The 19,671-nt window shown below is 43.3% G+C and overlaps 1 protein-coding gene across 2 annotated transcripts in view; it reads right to left on the reverse strand.

Moving 5' to 3' along the window:
• The window catches only part of LOC111949919 (leucine-rich repeat and fibronectin type III domain-containing protein 1-like protein), a 57,648-nt gene extending 38,250 nt beyond the window's left edge, over positions 1–19,398 (reverse strand). For both annotated transcript variants that reach the window (XM_023967268.1, XM_023967267.1), the window contains exons 1-2: positions 19,191–19,398; positions 6,739–8,143 (exon numbers count right to left, since the gene is read on the reverse strand). In XM_023967268.1, the coding sequence (XP_023823036.1) occupies positions 6,739–8,120 (1,382 nt within the window). In that variant the 5' untranslated portion in view covers positions 8,121–8,143; positions 19,191–19,398. The remainder of the gene's footprint in view (positions 1–6,738; positions 8,144–19,190) is intronic.
• Positions 19,399–19,671: the final 273 nt, after the last annotated feature.

Here is a 19,671-nt window from a genome sequence, read left to right on the forward strand (position 1 = left end):
GCTCAGTAGAAGAGTTAGGGAGAAACSCACTGCTTTCTCCCATTGACCGATAAAACTTACCATGACTAGGGTTACAAAGCTACCAGAAATTTACCAAAGTTACCCGATATCTTCGGTAATTTTGGCAATCTATTGTAAGTTTGGTAATTTATAGTTCTATAACTTTGTGTCCATAATTGTCCATGAGTTTCTAGTAGATAGACCATATGGTTCAAAAGGAAATAGCCTAATTAATTTAACCCTCCTGTTGTGTTCCGGTCAAATTGGACCGATTTTCAAGTTCGCGCTCTGAAAAATGTAGTTAATTTAATCTGATTGCCATAKGGTTCCATGACTTTGTCCACACAGAGCATCTGAACACATAAAATACATTTGGATGATTTTCATTACATTTTGGGTGTTTTATTTAACTTTTGTACACCTGTGGTGTTCCTGGTCAAAAATCACCGGTCATTAGAAATMAATGGGTGAGACTACAATTAGTGTATAAAATTGAGTTCAGGCACATGCCCATTAACCAGATGGACACTTCCTCTCCCAGACCACCACATGCATGTGTGTTTGAGCACACACACATACATACACACACACACACACCTCACTCCCCTTCTTGGCGTCCATGGCAACCTTCCCCAATAGAATATTTCCCCCACGGGAACCACACCTGTTGGCATTCTCACAAACAATCGCAACATTGTTTCAATAATATATAGAACTTTTCTCACAGCCCTGGTTTATAAAGCTATTTTGAGGCCTTGCTCACAATTCATTCTGTGGCAGCACAATGACCAAACGATATACTGTATGAGGCTCACGATCATATCTTTGATCATGACACCGGTGAGGAAGAGAGAGGCCAGGAAACTGACAGTTTCATCTGAGTATTTGTTATAGTCAAAATATTCCATACATTATGCTTTTCTTACTCAAAAACGTTTTGTATGACCTCAGGTCAATGAGGCCTACAGGCCATAAATAGCAAATAGAAGTTCAAAACTTGTAATGTTCACAAGAACTTAAGTCGATAAAAAGATCTAACACAACATTAGGTGATAATATATATACTCTTATGGATTTATAAATCAGCTATAAATGGGGAGGTCAATTTAGACCGGGAACACAGCATTAATTAACATGAAACATACACAACGGGAGGGTTTTAAAAAAGCATCTAATCAACAATGGCARTATTTTTAATTCCCTCTGCAACTCGTCCAACTATTGACAAACTGCCACCAATTTGATGCCAAAACATTGGCAACAAATACATATTGACATAGTAAAATAAATAAAAGGTTGTAAAAAAMAATAATATAAAGGATATTTCATGCTGAGACCCTCATATTAAACCCCGACGGCATTCACAAAGTTCATGGTTTATATTTAGGATAATATTTTAGAGCGTTTATTTAAAAAAAWWAWWTCATGATTTTACATATTTTACATGCGATAAGAATGCACAGATGTCCAGAGATAAATACAGACACCRGTAATAATCTTACGTACCCAAAAAGGCCCGCTAGATGRCTTGTGATATATTACATAAAATCTTTGAAAGATACAAAAATGCTGGTAGTTTACTGGTAAACCTCAAATGTTTCCATAAATARATCCTCCCTTTGCAACCCTAAGAATGACAACATTCCTTCTATAAACTTAAGTTCAGGATAAAATTGGATCATACCAGAGCTGAAACAGGAATACCAGTGTGTGATTTTAGTGTTATGGGTCATCCGACCACATAGTACATACCCTGCAGCCTTCCAGCAAGGAGAAGTCCTCTCATCCCATCAATCATTCACGATGGGGGAGTCACTAGCTTGGAGGGGAAGACTATCTATCTAGGCTATTCTCTTCTCCATGCTATATCCCGGTTCACACATTAACCATCTGCCAATCACCTCTGATGGATTGCAGCTTCCAGTACTACTACTTGGAGCCTAATGACATACTGTACTTCCTCGTCTTCATGCTTCGTCTTGGCTCAGTTCATATCACATGAGATAAAGTTCTGGCTTCAAATTGAAAATATCCTCTATCACCCACATCAGAATTCAAAGGAATCYGTCCATATTTCCAGCTCATTTCATGTTGATTTTAAACACTTGATCCTCAGCAGTCTAGTCGTCTAACTTGTTATCATATACTTTCAGAGAGGTGTCTATTATTTATTTTCCAGCATAATGATAGTCAAGTAAGTAAGTTGATTTGATTGATATGCAGCCGGAGTAGCATGCATGTATACATTTAGGGAGCTGAGATTTTTGGGGGGGGCGGAGATGAGACAACCAGATGGGTTCATGTCTGGTGCTTCTGGTAGGGGATAAAGCCAATCGGCCCCTTGCTGCCCTTTCCAACAGAGACATACGTGAGGAGAATCCACTAAGATGGATAAACCWGGAAAAAGGGGAACATCACCGGATTCTAAGAGGCCAGTCATAGAAAATGGGAGCAACGAAGAAGAAGGAACACTTAAAAGAAAAAGGCTAAGCTTAGAGATTTAGAGTCAGACGTTGCATGGTAGTTAGTAGAGCAGTGTGTGTGTGTGTGTGTGTGTGTGTGTGTGTGTGTGTGTGTGTGTGTGTGTGTGTGTGTGTGTGTGTGTGTGTGTGTGTATGAGTGAGTGAGTGTGAGAGAGAGAGAGAGTCTGCACACTTGTACGCCTGTGTCCCTGAGTTTAAGTGTAGTGCACATGGTAATGTGCAGCTGAGCATATTATGTGTGATATCACAAACACCAGTTGAAAGCTTCAGCACTCTGTATGCATGTGAATGAGATATCACACGTGATGGCAGCCTATCAGAATCCCCACCTTCTTTTTCCTGTACATGACTTAAATGCCGTCCCGGCGTATAACCTTGAAGAAAGCGTTGAAGTGGGCAGGTAGACYAGGAAGAACAGGTTGGGATAACCATCTGTCCCACACCAACCTTCTCCACTCAACGCCTGGTTTCATTTGCGTTGGCAYGCCTTAAAACCAACAATTTTAGAGATTAATAATAGAGATTTAATTTACTTTTAAATAGATGTTTGTGTTTTGACTCAGTCTTCGACGGTCGATTTATACAAGGCGCGTTTGTCTTACCGTTTATGTTACAGTTGTGGGCATCTGATAACAAAACATTATGTTGCCATTCTTTGTTGAAATAGGCAACGACATTGTCTTTCTTGGATCCCTATTCGACATCTCCATGCGAGATCTGATCTTACATACTATGTGGACTGGAAAACCTACATATTTAGCCTTTTGTCTATCTAGCCATCTCTGTACAGGCGATATGCTGCACCATCATGCACAGTGAGACAACTACGTTGATGGTATACCCATTGCTCAGGAGAAGCGGTGTACAGCAATGTAATGCTCTCCTGTTTGATTCTATTTTGATTTCTCACAAGGCAATGCTGTGAACATGTCATTGTGCCCTCTTTGCCGGGGGCCTTCAAGTACAACACCAAAATGAAATGACCCGTCACGTTTGAAAATAGGATGAGCTTGATGACAAACGAGTCTTGTCAAAACCATCATTTGGGGAATTCACTTACGCAATGCTCCGTTTTGCTCCACGCATCATACTTTGCCAAGCCTTTGTTTAGAAGAATCCCTAATGTTCAGTGTTTTCATTTGTTCTGACTATATATAGTCCTTATAAGGACTGTCTGAGAGATATCGCAGGTACACTTCAAGTGGGCAAATTGTTGCATACCAATGATCCCGCTGGGCAAAGACGTCAATTCAACATCTCTTCCATGTTGGTTCCACGTCATTTCATCGAAATGACGTGGACGCAACGATGGTTGAACCAGTGTGWGCCCAACGGGATGGCTTTGTCTCTCCCAAAAAAAACATGCCAGCTCAGAGAGCCAACAAAGGCTCCAAATAAATAGGTGATGAATGTTGTATGTATACTAATAATCACTCAAGTATAAACAGACCCAAGTCTGTCAAGCGAGTAGATCGGTGAGCTCATTGGTCATCACAAAGTATTAAAATAACCAATGGTATAAGTGAGCAAACAGTAAATGTCTTCCTTCCTCCCTCCCTCTCACATGAGTCCACTTGCTCGCAAGTGGATTAGCAGTCTATTCAACTGTGAACACTATAGCTGTAGAAGAAGTAGTAGAAGCACTTACACATTCTGAGCCTGCTCCTCGATTTAAAATGACTGAACAAACTTCCATCCCTTAGTAATATAGTTTGGCTGATAATCATGATATCACAGCGACTAAAATCTRGGTTCCCTCATTCTTTCTCTCTTCACTTCTTCCCGTCTCCCCCTACAGTGCTCTTCCGCCCATGCCTAACAGAACCTCATGCAGAGGTGATTTAAAAAGCAGAGCATGAAAGGAGTGTGCGTGTGTACGACGGTGCTATTCTATTGTGGTGGGGCCTCTATTCACCGGGGCCCCACCCCAGAGAGGGAGTGAGAGGAGCTCGGTGGTGTCAGTGCGGCAAATAGTCCTGTAAATCAGAGGTGTTAAGGGGAGTTGAGGATGTGTGACTACTGCATAAGTCCAGCTGGGTCCCATTGTTTCCTGGTGACACCCCGCATGGATGCACTAGCAATGCCATCGATGGGTACCGCCCAAGTGACTGTGCCAGCAAATATACAGTGGAACTCAATGGTCCTCACAGCCGGGCCCCGGGTGCTTCTGATATAAACTATTAATCACTTCCTACATCAGAGGAATGGTAGGGGCCATGTCCCAATACTGTCAGATGGCTTCCTTTTAATAGTCCATTTTTTTTCTGACTGTTGATGTGAAAAAGAGGGCATTGATTTACACTGTATCAAATGCATTTGTCAAGTCATTTCAGATCCACGGACATGAAGGGAAGGACTATCAAGCCCTATTGGGCCAAAATGACATGTTTTTTCATTATTTTTTTTTACAGAAATGGCTAAAATGATCAAGGACACATTTTGAGTAGGAGCTGGAACAGAGCAAAGTGAACATAGCAGCTAATTTGCAAAGGGACAAATCAGCAGAAGGGTACCGGCAGACATTTCCATAGCCCTAATGCGTAGCGAGCTGGCAGGCTGGACCATTCGTTTGGTCGACCCAGTTCCTGTGGGCATTATACTGATTCGCTCGTAATAATTTTTGGGCTGCGGCGTGTTGTGTACTGGGAGCTGGCAGTGGCTGTTACGCCATTGCTCTGCACAGCTTTTGAAAAATGTCTATAAATTACAGCTTCGGGGTGTTGTTGCTAGCTTGAGCTCTTCGCCTCCGAAACATGTCCCTTATGCACATTCTTCTCTTCTTCCAAATCAATATGGAAGACAGAGGCTGAATTTAAGCAAGCTTTGCTGCCCTAGAGTCGAACAAAACCTCTGATTCATCTAAAACAAAGAAATATGTTTTTTTTTATGATGAGTTGTTTAAGAAATGTACTGTACTGTACTTGCTTTGTTTGTGTGGGTGTGTGTTTGTATTAGTGTATTGAATGCCTTTGAGTGTACTATGTGCTCATACCCTTCAGTGGGTGTGTAGACAAGTGCAAGATACATACTGTAATATGCTAGGTTTACATAACTGTGTGTGTGTGTGTGTGTGTGTGTGTGTGTGTGTGTGTGTGTGTGTGTGTGTGTGTGTGCGCGCGAGCGAGCGTGCAATGTGTGTGTGTGCTCACTGCTTGCCCACACCAAATAAACAAATCAGTCAACTAGTCAATGAGGAACAATAATCAGGGAGCCAGGTTTAAGTCCTTAGTACTAGATAAATTCACCTACATTAACATCTCTCCTGTCCACTCAGTTAATTAGCTGCCGTGTTCATTCGTTTAGGCTCCCCACACTATCTGCTGAGACAGAGTGCATCAGAGCACAGAAGCATCAGTCTATAAACTGTGTACCTGCTCTAAAACTATCCACAATCCAAACTGTGCCTCTCTGTGCACAACGCTCCTCTACGTGTTCAGCATTCAAAATCATCCCTCCAACTCCCCGTGGTAACAGACACCGCTTGGGGAATACGTTTCCCTTGAAACAAATATTGAAAAGTTCTCCCTTTCTCTCACTGTGGCTGTGCATTTTCTACAGTGGGACAGACCTGCCTATCTTTGGTCACTGAGAGTTGCCACCAGAATCTCGGCGTGGACGCCCTAAATGAGATCCTAAATCAATTTTCTCCCTTGGTGACTGCTGTCATTGATTAGAGAAGAAAAATAAAAAGTTGCCTGCATACAGCRCTGGGCCAGCCCCCGTAAGAAGACGTGAGGAGACTTGAATGAAAACCAATACTTTTTGAGGACCAAAATAATTAATGAGCGGGAACAGAACGATCCATCAGCATCCATCAGAGCGATACAAACTCTACAAATTGATATAAATTGATGTTGGACCTGGCGTCTGCAATGACGGAAGCATCAAAACAAAAAAGTATTACCTTGGAACAAGAGAAGAGAGGAAACATTTTCTCAAAGCAAATGAAAAAGTGTCCTTGTTTATCTCTTGCAAATAATGATGGGTAATTACCACCTAATTATCATCTCATTATAATGACATACATTTGTACAAGATGAAATGTTTCTGGTGTTCTTATGATTGCTACTGATAGACATTTTGTAATTGTACATCTGTGAGTCAAAATGGTATTTAATCATAAAACCTTGAGTAGGTCATTAATACAAAAAAAAAAAACTGTTCAAAGTTATTAACTCATTCTAACCAAGAGACTGAAGCTATTTCCCCTCTTCATTTCCCCATCACCCCTGTTTAGATCCCTATCCCTCCTCACCTGTAGATGAGCGTGTCATCCAGGGAACTGTTGTACTGGACCTGGTACATCCTGATCCCAGGAACGTGGTTCTGATATGGCCATTTGATCAGCACTGAGCTAGCTGTCAGCTCCGCCATCAGCACCCTTCCCTCCTGGTTCCTCCGTGTGTCYTTGCCCGTGGTTGAGGTGGACTTGGCCGAGGTGAGGATGTCTGACGGACCAGGGTCGGGCTCCCGTAGCCGGTTGGTGCTGTTGGCCAGGTGGGGGAGGAGGTTGACCACCAACTCCACCTGGCCCGTGGACTCCCCCGCTGCGTTGGAGGCAATGCAGGTGAAGGTTCCAGAGTCCTTCAGGGAGGTGATGTTGATGTCCAGGCTCCCGTTGCTGAAGGTGACAGTCCGTGACGTGTTGGAGATCAGACGGCCCTCGGGGGAAATCCAGTGAATCTCTGGGTCCGGGTCTCCATTGGCCTTGCACTTCAGACTGGTAGGCTGGCCCTCCATGGTGAAGGTCTTGGCAGACTTCCTGGTCATGACCGGAGGCTCACAGATGAACTCCTCCTCGGGGATGGTCCAGAAGTACTTGGCTGTGAGGTCTGGAGGAGAGGCGCAGGTCTCCAGATCGTCTTCTCTGGTCAGCCTCCTCAGCCACAGCAGCTCACAGTTACAGTGGAGCGGGTTTCCACCAAAACTCATCACCAATGACGACTGAGGAGATCCTTTGGCTTTCGCGTAGACAGGGATGCGCAGAAAAAGTGGATCCGGTGGGATCTTCTTAAGCTTATTGGACGTCATGTCCAGACGCGCCAGCTTATGCAGGTTGGTGAAGATCCCTTGGGGCACGTGCTCTATAAGGTTATGGTCCATGTTAAGGGTGTTGACATTGGTTAGACGACCTATSGTCTCCCAGGGGATGTCCACCAGGTTGTTGTAGGACAGGTCCAGGTCTTCCAGGGTTCCTGTGAAGTCATCAAAGGCGTGGGGAGAGATATTGTGCAGCTGGTTGTTGGCCAAGATCAGGTGCCTAAGGTTGGTGAGCCCCCGAAAGTGGTCATCCCTGATCACACTCAGRCGGTTGCTGTCCAGGTGCAGCGCCCGCAGCCGCTTTAGGTCCTCGAAGGTGTAAGGCATGATCTGGCTTATGGTGTTGCGGGACAYCGTCAGATGGATCAAACTAGTCATGTTGGCAAAGTCCCGCCTCCTTATGGCTGTGATATAGTTCTCAGTGAGCCGCAGCTCCACGGTGCGCCGGTCYATGACGGTGGGCACGAAGAGTAGGCCRGTCTTAGCGCAGAGGATGGCCAGCGAGGGGGACAGGTTCTGGCACATGCAGCGCTTGGGGCACAGCTGCCCCCTGGTGGAGACGGCCAGCATCAACAAGGAGAAGATCAGCCGGTCCATCCTCCCTCCGGCTTTCTGGGAAACTGCAAGGCAAAGGAGAGAGGCACTGGTCAGAACATGTCAGGACGTGAGACGCTAGGTGGGGAATTCACTAGGTGAATCAAGATGTATATCTATGCGTTTAGCTATCACAGTGGTTAAACTGAGATTAAATATCTCTATCAGCCATGATCAGGATGCAAAAAAGCAGTGTTCGAAGTACATTCAGATAATTAAAGCCAGTAAATGTATGTGCATGCATTTCAATGAATGTGCAATACCTTGAATTAAATGTTTAGCACAGACTGAAAGTGCAATACCTTGAATTAAATGTTTAGCACAGACTGAAAGTGCAATACCTTGAATTAAATGTTTAGCACAGACTGAGGCATAAGGTTGAGGTGATGTTTCAAGAGAGCCAATTTTCTTAACAGCTTGTATCTTATTTTCCTCTGCATAGGAACTTCTTTAAGATGTTAGGGAATTATACACATGTCGTGCTAATACGCCCAATGAAGAGAGAAGGTTTGTGTAGGTTTGTGTAATTATAGCTTAGCAAATCATTTAACTCAACATGCAATCCCCGGACAAAGTTAGTTGGCTGCACAGTTTAATAAGGGGTTTATCACAGTGGGTCTACCTTCTGTGGATTCTCTAAAAGCCAGTCTTTTAAATAGCTGCATACATCTACAATATGAGTGAAAACAGAAATGTATCCMTATAGAAGACGCCAACTGGCAATACATATACAATTGTAGCAAAAGCACGCAGTCATCCACCCACACACTTACGAACACATTTTTTTTCATATCCTCTCTAAAAAAAACACACACATGCAAACACAGAAACACACAGTGTCTCATATCTACCCTGCTTCCAGGTATGGCAGATACTGTTTTTTCTTTAAAATAAAGATTGGTAGTCCTATTACAAATAGAAAAATATCTGCGGTAGCGGGACAGATTTGAAGTGCTATGAACAGACTATGGCCGAGATATATATACACAGTATATACATCTCCTCTCTCTCTCATATGAGGGCATATCCATGAAACGGTACTTTAGTATTTTTATCGTGGTAATTCCTTGTTCATGCCGAAGTACCTTAAACACACACGCACTATCTGTATTGATAGCATTTCTGCGGTTACAGTTATCAGCTTTACAACTTAATACACCAGGATCTGCATGGGATTTGCCATTAAATAGGCCTTTTTGTTTCCTGTCTGTGCTGTGAATTTAATAAAACCAGGGAATGGAATTGGAATGGAGATGTATGAGGCTATTGTATGGCTTCTCTCGTGCGACGAAGTGGCCATCAGCCATGCAGCGTCAACAGAAACAGAGCAGCTGCCCYTATGCATCTCATTTCACCAAGCCATTTCACAGCTGTACCTTGGATTATGGGGCTAACGCTATGATGAATACCAAACGAACGTAAAGCCACGGAAGCCACGTTGGAAGCCTTTTTTGGTTGTTGTTTTGTTCTTACAACGCATTTGATCTTGTGAATAGAGGTGCAGTATGCACTGGTGCGGTTACTCTCAAGGTCAAATCACTGTGTGAGACATATAGGCCACCATACCGTACATACCGTAACGGATGAAAAAGGCCAGCATGATGGATGCTCTGAAAAACACTTATCTGCTGGCTCTCATAATTAAAAAGGAATTAACTGTACTGCCAGACAACAGAAAAAAACGGTCCTTTTAAAGACATGCCAACAGCTATTAGCAACTGTAAATTGCCGTTTCGCTGGGAAGGAACAAAGAAATACAGTACATAAAAATAAAGACTAACAAGGAACATGCTGCTCRGTTGTTGAATGAATGGCGGTCAGGCCACATTCAACTTGATAAGAGGAAATMAAGGTAAATGACAAAATAACATGGATGCTGTTAAATTTCTCTCTCACAATCACACTCTCTCACTCTCCCCATCTCACTCAGGCTAAYTTGTTGTAAGACAACACCATCTGCCATCATCTAAAGGTAAAAAAACTGCCCATAGAATGAGGGCCTGATCTCCAGCTCCTCTCATATCATGTTTACTAAAACCACAGCCCTGTCAGCTGTAGCGGGAAACATCGTTACAGTATATGGGCTAGAACTCTCCAAGGTAGAGGGCTTGAAATGGCAAGCAGCTAGCCGTCAGCTCTCTGGGGAATCTTGGTGTGGAGACTGGAAACAGTCGACATCCCAGAGCTTATTTACAGGATGAGTGTCCACTCTGCTCTGCTCAGACAGAATTCTCTGACTCCTATGCCTCCCCACAATGGAGACGGATTAGGCTGTCGGCTGTGGAGTGGAACGGCCTGCAATGCCCCGGGGGCCCAGGGAGGGCCCAGTCAATGAGACCTGCTGCCCCACCATCTAAGGGATTGGGCTGAGGGAGAAGAGAATAGGAGCAAGACCCAGGGCGGTTCACTACGCATGGAGTAAAGACCGCCTGGGCGACACTTGATGGCTGCTGTTTCCTCCACTCTAAGATAAACAGAACATGGGATCGCTTGTCCTTCAGTTATTCAGGGAATCGGGCTTCTGCTTACTGTCAGTATGTTTTCACTTRAATGCTGAAGAGTTGTACAAGAGCACTAATGTATTCTGGTCTTGATAGTACAAGACAGGCTACAGGCGTGTGTAAATACCAAGTAGTTAAAACATGAGCTTCATTCGTTTTTAGTCACATAAATTACCAAGTTTCTACAGTATAATGTGAAACATCAGGCAAGATGAAAGGAGCCTGGTAGAGCGTAGTACAGTAGTACACCAATAACCTTACGAAGAGGACTGATACAGGAATACATCAGCGTGATTCTTTCTCCTTCTCAGAAGGGCCTATCACATAAACTGACTGAGAAGATCTGGCACATGCAGATGTTTGTCGTCTCAACTTGCCAATAACTTAATTGCTATGACAATCGTATCGCTGCGTGATATTAATCATGTCGCATGAAACGTTCATTTATCAACGTGGCAACCACATCCTGCGTGTCTGGCTGACACGTTTTGACTGATGTGCGCTCATGTTATTGTCTTCTGTGGCAAGCAATGAGTTAAATATCACAGCAGGGTTTTTTTCCTACTTGACGGTATGACGCTGATATTCTCTAAATTGTTTTGGGATAAATAGACGATTCTGGTTTGTGCGTTTGTTCAGAAGGCGGCTCTGGTCTGGAGCTTATCCATTAGTGCCTTGGACCAAAGGCCTGTCTTACACACCCCATTACGCACCACCACTCTCTTCCTCAGATAAAGGGATGGACAGGAACGAGAGAAAACAAAGTGCTTCAGCAAGACGCTGAGCCATGCATCTCTATTATTGGTCAGGGTGACCCTCAAGGCATGCTCCAAGGTGTTTGTCTCATAGCAACCGCAGATGAACAGGCAGACTAGGGGTCTAGGAGAAGGAGATTGGGTTTCAAAAGCCAGTATATTGTACATTTGGAGACTTGTGTTGTTTGTGCTTGGGTCTGCGAGGATTGAGACGGACTGCGGCGGTGCTCAGAAGGAGGGAGACCGCAGAGAATCAATCATTTGACACACTGCCTCAGCTACTGAGTTATATCATGAGACACACAAACACAGAGGGGCAACATACCAATCTATTCTATATAGTACATTTACAGTATGCTAGTAGATATCCATAGACTTCCAGTAATTGTGCTAATGCTAGTAGATGAAGGGCCTCACTGCTAAAATCCCAAAGTATCCCTTTAAATCATGAACTTTGCTGTGTGACATCAATTATGCAGTATGAATGGGAAAACAGAGCTGTTTTGTGCTCGTCAAATAAATAATCTGTGCTCGTCAAATAAAAGGAATAAGGCACCGACTGCACATTAACTGGGTGTTGTTTGATGCTAGATACTGTGAAGACTTTCCTAGAGGGCATTTTGGAGCCATTTTCAGCGTGTTCCAGCGGTTAAGTTAGACATTATTACAACATTACTTGATTATTGCAAGGCAAACATCCTCTGGGTTTAGTAAACGTACTGTACCATAAACCCAGTAAGCCATCAAAGAACAAGCTTTGACTGGAGCCTTAGAGATCAAATATTTTGCTGTGAATCCCTAAAATCAGCATTATACATCAAAGACGACGGACCCCTCGCCACACATCCCACACTGGCCGGGATCACTACCAAGATCTAAGCCACACAGGCAATTCAGTGCGTCTAATGGGGCTACAGCCTCTAARGCATAGCACTGCGATTGAATGAGTCTCTCACAACACCTCTAAAGCATCCTACAACCGCAACGCAGACTACAACCGTAACCTAACATAACTGATCATAATTTATGGGTGTGTATATTTCCTGCAGAGTCATCACAGCAAGCCTTAAATGAATGTGAAATCAAAGCATCAAGAAAATATTCTGTTGGCTGTGGACTTTACGTGGTGACACTGGGAAGCCGGGTTCCCTTTGAAAGACCCTTTTGGCTGGAAGAGGCGAGGCGGGGGCCCTACTTGGTAGTCAGCAGTACTAACTGAGCTCCATTCATGATCACTGCATGCAGCTGTCCCTCTAGGGCTCCTCTATTTGAAGAGATAAGATAAACTGTTTAAAAGATATATGCTGCTTTATTTCGTTTGAATATTCCGTTCATTTATCCCCTCTTGGGCGAATTACGTTGCGGTTATCAACTCCATCGCAATGTGCCAGCATCGGCATCATACGTAGCTGACGAACTAGAGGAAAATAGTAGAATTGTGAAATATATGTAATATTGTTTTTGTTTTAGTTTTACATTGAATCAGACATGGTTACATTTGCATATTACAATCATACGGATTTTTGCGTAACTGGCACACAGTTTCAGACTGCTGAATAGGTTTATATTTGAAATCCGTGTGCTGTTTCATCTYTTACACTAGTACTGTTATTCCTTTGGATGAAAGATAGTGAGACATATTCAATGGTTTTGAATGGTCAGATCCTTCCTCAAATCTCACAGTTCCTTTAAAGACACAAGTCTTTGAAGTCTTTATCTGCACTGCCACAGCCCTGCATTACTGTATGGTTCTCTCAGATACAATACTGTAGCTTGCATAAAGTGAGGATCAAAAAATAACAGTGAATATGGTGGTATATGGCATATGGTGTATAGCCTATGATGCTATGCTATCCCAAAAATATGGTCATTTAGCAGACACTTCAAAGTTGTCAAGACTAAGACAAACTGTATGTAATATACAGTATTTAGGCCATGTGGGAATCAAACACACAACGCTGCTGTTGCCAGAACCATGCTCTAAACCATTGAGGTATTACAACTACCGTACATGGGAATCAAGCAAACATTTCAAATTGCTCTGCGGCTGAACAACTGGGAATTTTATCCATGTGACGCTGGACTAAAAAGTAGGCATTTCTCTGTCGGTTTGCCGACTTCCTATCCCTCCGTCATGTGAAAAACATCTAGTCCTTCAGCCTCAGAGCATTATAAAATCCACTTGAGTATGCTTCATCAAACTTTCCTATGCAAATCTAGCAGAAATCAGGGAGTCCAAGGCTCTACCGTATGTAAATCGATGCTATTTGACTAGTATTTCTAAACCTACAAAATGCATAGAGAACGCATGAATTCTCCCCTGTCCCYCAGTAGCAAATATCCTTCGTTTTTTTTCCTGTTTTCTTTGATTATAGTTGTGCTGCATGGGTGCCCAAGGGAAAACTCTGCAGTCGGTGATGGGACCCAGTACATTATGGATTGAGTCTGATTTCAGAACCACTCTCTTCTGTCACAACTCCCCGGGAAAATGTTTGAATAATCTGTCAGCTTCAGCAGACTTGGTCCATTTCACAGCAACTCCCAGTGAATTACCCTTGTAGAAGGCACACTCCCTCTCTGGGTATATCTGCCTAGACTCATCCATGTCTCCAAGACCCTCCTCCCACTGCCCCACTGAACCCATCTATACATGTCCCTCATCTACAGTACATTGCTTCATATCTCTCATCCTCTATCACCTTTGCCTCAACTCCCATATCCATCCATCATAATCTCCAACATAAGATCCCATATGAAAAAGAATCATACAAATCAAATAAGAATTGTATATGGCAGAAGAAGATGATTTGTAAAACATCTAATTAGTAATCTAATAATAATCTGGTAAGAATGTGTTGCCTTATATATCAGTGGTGTATCTGTATATGTGTTGACTTACAATGCCTTCGGAAAGACCCCGAGACTTTTTCCACATTTTGTTAGGTTACAGCCTTATTCGAATAAAAAAAAATAATACTAATGTCCTCTCAATCAATCAGAAATATTTCATTTACATAAGTTTTCAGACCCTTTACTCAGTGCGTTGTTGAAAAACCTTCGGCAGCAATTACAGCCTCGAGTGTTCTTGGGTATGACTCTACAAGCTTGGAACACCTGTATTTGGGGAGTTTCTCCCAMTCTTCTCTGCAGATCCTCTCAAGCTCTGTCAGGTTGGATAGGGATTGCTGCACAGCTATTTTCAGGTCTCGCCAGAGATGTTCGTTCGGGTTCAAGTCCGGGTTCTGTCTTTGCCACTCAAGGATATTCAGAGACTTGTCCCAAAGCCACTCCTGCGAAGGTCTTGGCTGTGTGCTTAGGGTCGTTGTCCTGTTGAAAGGTCCTGAGCGCTCTGGAGCAGGTTTTCATCATGGATCTCTCTGTACTTTGCTACGTTCATCTTTCCCTCGATCRTGACTAGTCTCCCAGTCCCTACCGCTGAAAAACATCCCCACGGCATGATGCTYYCACCAARATGTTTCACCGTAGGGATGGTGCCAGGTTTCCTCCAGATGTGACGCTTGGCATTCAGGCCAAAGAGTTCAATCTTGGATTCATCAGACCAGAGAATCTTGTTTCTCATGGTCTGAGAGTGTTTTTGCCTTTTGGCAAACTCCAAGTGGGCTGTCATGTGCCTTTTACTGAGGAGTGGCTTCTCTCTGGCCACTCTACCATAAAGGCTTAGATTGGTGGAGTGCTGCAAAGATGGTTGTCCTTCTGGAAGGTTCTCCCATCTCCACAGAGGAACTCTAGAGCTCTGTCAGAGTGACCATAGGGTTCTTGGTCACCTCCSCTCCCTCGGTCACCTCCRTTTAGCCAGGTGGCCCGCTCTAGAAAGTCTTGGTGGTTTCAAACTTCTTACAGTTAAGAATGATAGAGGCCACTGTGTTCTTGGGGTGTAGTCATTGTGCGTTCTCAGTGGACATTCGYGTMTTTTCTTAAATTCGCTCTGGCGATCTACAGTACTCCGATTTCAGAGCACTCTCGTCTGAGTGTACCAGAGCGCAGAATAATMAATTTACGAGCGCTCAACACCCGTTGAATATGGCCGGTGTCAGTAAACGTCGGCAAAAAAGCGTAATTAAATTGTTTCCAGCAGCACAGTTACAGTCACCAACRCTRTGGTWAACACYAAAACTGCCTAACCAGCTCTGCTAGGGCGAGTYCAATGGTCAGAGGGGTCTCATTTGTGTCTGGAAGTAGRTAGCAAGCTAGCCAATGTTAACTTGGGTGCTTGACTGGCGTTGTAAGGCCAGAACACTCAAATCGACCCTACTCCTCGGCCCAAACGTCCAGTYTACGCTCCGAGAGCAAAACMATCTGAATTTACAAACTGACAACGCTCTGAATTTATGAGCCCAGGCACTCCATATTGKATTTAACTAGGCAAGTCAGTTAAGAACAAATTATTTTTTACAAGGACAGCCTACTTCTTCCTCCCRATCAGGGAATTGAACCCCGGTCTCCCGCGTGCCCTGCACGCACGACACAGGAATTATTAAGCTAAATAGCCCAGTACTGTACTGCCGACCGTCACGTTGTACAGCGCCATATTTACCGTTCCATGCTAACGGAAACCCAGAGGGTTTATCGTTTTTCTTGGAATAGAAACACCATAATATTAATCAAATTAATTAAGCAAGTACCAGTCAAAAGTTTGGACACACCTACTCATTCCAAAATTTTTCTTTATTTTTTTACTATTTTCTACATTGTATAATAATAGTGAAGACATCGCAACTCTGAAAAAACACATATGGAATCAGTTAAGAATAAATTCTTATTTACAAGGACAGCCTACCCCTTCCTCTCCGTCGGGGAATTGAACCCCGGTCTCCCGCGTGCCAGAATTCTGTAGTACAGACATGCTTGCTCTCCCTTATGTAAGGAATTAGGCACTTTCCCATGTTTACTACAGTATGTATTGTAGGCTATGTTTGTGTGTCAGACTGCACAGTAGCCTAATAAACAAATGCAGGTGGCTTATATCTTCAAAATGCTTTAAATACTTTATTATCCAAATATAAAAGCATTTACTGTACAGTACCATATTTCTTCATCAGCATCTTCATGCTTTCGTTAATAAAATAATGATAAAAAGACTCTTTCAAAATGCAGATGTTGATTTAGTTATGGATCCATAACGAATTACTATGGGAATAAATATAACTGATTTACAGAAATATTGGAAAAAAATATGTCTAATGAAGGCAAACAATTTAGAGAATCCTCCAATCCTCTTATGCTGTAGCCTACTCCTGACCGTCACGTTGTACAGCGCCATGTTTTCTATTCCATCCTAATGGAAACCATGAGGGTTTTGTTTTTCTCGGAATAGAAATACCACAATATTAATCAAATTAATTAAGGCAAATTTCTTAAAATAAATCCCATATACTATGTTATTACAAAAAAGGTATTACATTCTCCGGTAATGTCAATATGGAAGACTATCAAATGCCTCTCYAAGATGCCCTCTGGTGGTCAAACTAGCACTAACTTGCATTAACAGAAAAAATGSCTGACAATTAGATAACATGCTACAGAATGCTGCAGCAGCCCGCAAGGTGTGCRGCAGTATGACGCAACTTTTAAAGGAGCAACCACTGTATGTACATTTTCATGTTTGGAATTTCCATGGTTAACGTTAGGCAGCACCTCCTACTGGACAGTTGATTTATTTACAACTATGCKWTTGGTCTCCCAARCAGGGTTTTAACCAAGCCCATCCCTACTTAGGTTTGATATTTGTCACTGACTACTACCAACGTGCTATCATGAGAATGGCTTTTGTGAAATCTCTACTTAATAACTAAATAGATTCAATGCTGCAATCAAAGTAATTCCTCCTCCTTCTGTCGTCCTCTTTCTCCTCTCATCCCCATCCTTCTGCATTCCTCTTTCCTCCTCCTGCTTCTCCTCCTCCTCTCATCCTCCCGTCCACCTCTCCCCTCCTCCCCCAACTCTCCTCTTCTCCCCCTGCTCCTCCTCCCCTCTCCTCCTCCTGTCCTCCCATTCTCCTCCTCTCCTCCTTCTGCTTTCCCCTTTCGTCCTCCTGCTCCTCTCCTGCTCCTCTCCTCCTTCTGCTTTCCCCTTTCCTCCTTCTGCTCCTCCTCGCTGAGGACGTTGATTCTTTTTTTTGTCACATCACATGCTTCAATGATGTCAGACAGTGGTATGCAAGTGCTTTGACGTGTGTATGACACATGTATGTGAGACCTTAGAAGGCTTAGCTTAATGTCTCATGTATGTTGTTTTTATATAATACATGCAACATTTTTGTTATGTCTACATTTTAACCACCCGTATAAGTCAGATATTACAAGAATCTTTTAAGTGTACTTGCTGCCACATGTATTACTTACAAGTTCCAGGTAGAACATATAGGAATCTTGTTAAATTCTTCTATACCTTTTCCATATGGGATCCTGCTATCCTACTCTCTCTGATCTCCATCACCTGCCCTACCTACTACACATCAATCAATCCACCATTCCACCAATTCACCTATGCACCCACCCACCCATACATCCGTCCTAAACACCACCCAGCCACCCAACCAGCCACCCTTCTGTAATGTCAATATCAAAATCAATATTCAAATCATTCCAAGGGAATCTGTTTTTCTTCTCTGTTTTTCTCCATTAACTCAAAGAAGCATAAATATCAATTTATGCACATTTAACACCACCACCTGCCCCCAAATGACCTGTTGGCATTTCTACCGCAGTGTTTTCCTTAAATTAAAAACCGTAACAACATGCAAATACAAAAAGGGCACTTTGAGGTCCGTTACTTGTTTTTACAGAAATGTCAAGGTCTCAGAATAGCTGAGAAATTCTGCAAGACCTATCCAGGCAAATTACAAAATGACTCACTCAGACTGCATACTGTGTTTTCTTCATGCATTATCCCCATTTCTCTTCWTTGTTACAGCRAGTTCAGTGATCGATTCACCMCTAAATGTAGGGTGAGCGTCAAMGTTTCTGGCTTTTAAAGCAACATTGAAAGTGTCTGAATGAATTAAGACTGCATGGGCTGGCACAAAATAAATCCCTGGCTGCACATAGGCACAGCCTCAGTATTCTTTCCAACGTTACAAGTAGTAGTTTAGTTTGTGCTAATGGACTAGCAGATTTTACTTATGTATGGTGTTGTGATGGTGTTGTGGTAGGTTTTACTTCCTGTTAAAATGCCTGTCACTTTGTGTTAGGGTGACTTTTGACCCCAGGCCAGACAGGGGCAGCTGTCTCAGGGGACAGACTACAGCAGGTGTACTTGATAGAGGTTTAAGGTCAAAGGTCAGTGTCGTAGCCTCTAAACACTAAGGACAGCTCTAAGGACACTAAGGACAGCTCTTCCCCCAGAGGGAAGGTGTAGCAGGTGCTGCCATGGCAACCGGTTGTGAAAAGTAAATATCAGCCCTTAAACCTCAGATGAACAGGAATGGGAAAGGCTTTCTTTAAATTCTATCAAATCAGTTCTTAGGAAATTAGATCCCGAAAAACCAACTGGTGGTTTAGGGTTAGGTCCGTGGATTTCGATTGTGACTTAAATCATCCCTATTGATGGGCCAGATGGCCAGCAGATTGGCAGTGTGAGTGAGCTGTATCTTGTCTTGGATATGTCAACGTTCCCCCTTCATGCCTCTTCACGCCATTGAAATCAAGACCAAGACAGCTGTCCACCATCAAGCCACTGCTGCCTCATTACAATATTCAAAAGAAAGTCTGTCCGTTACGCACACTGTGTAACATCTCAAGATTGCCAGTGCTGTTCAATACGAGATGTATCGAGGTACACTGCACTGATATACATACCTCTATCTGGTATGGTCTGGCAGGGTCGTGATCCTCATGAAGACTGTGTGGGCTGTGTTGGCCTAGCAGAGAAGGGCAGACATGGGAAGCTACATGTGGTCAGGGAGCCGCTGAGCAGGGGGTAATGGTGACTACCTAAGCAGCATCTGGGTGTCGGAACTGGGGACTAAAGGAAACAACTGGGTCCCTTGTGGAGGATGTCCATTGACCTGTGGGTGAGAGAGAGAGAGAGACACAGCATTATATACACTGAGTGTACAAAACATTAGGAACACCTTTCCAATATTGAGAACAGCCTCAATTAGTAAGGTGTCGAAAGCATTCCACAGGGATGCTGGCCCACAGTTGTGTCAAGCTGGCTGGATGTCCTTTGGGTAGTGGACCATTCTTGATACACACAGGAAACTGTTGACAAGAAAAACTCAGCAGTGTTGCAGTTCTTGACACAAACCGGTGCATCTGGCACCTACTACCATACCCC

Source organism: Salvelinus sp. IW2-2015, linkage group LG22 (assembly GCF_002910315.2).
Source record: "Salvelinus sp. IW2-2015 linkage group LG22, ASM291031v2, whole genome shotgun sequence".
NCBI lineage: Eukaryota > Metazoa > Chordata > Actinopteri > Salmoniformes > Salmonidae > Salvelinus > Salvelinus sp. IW2-2015.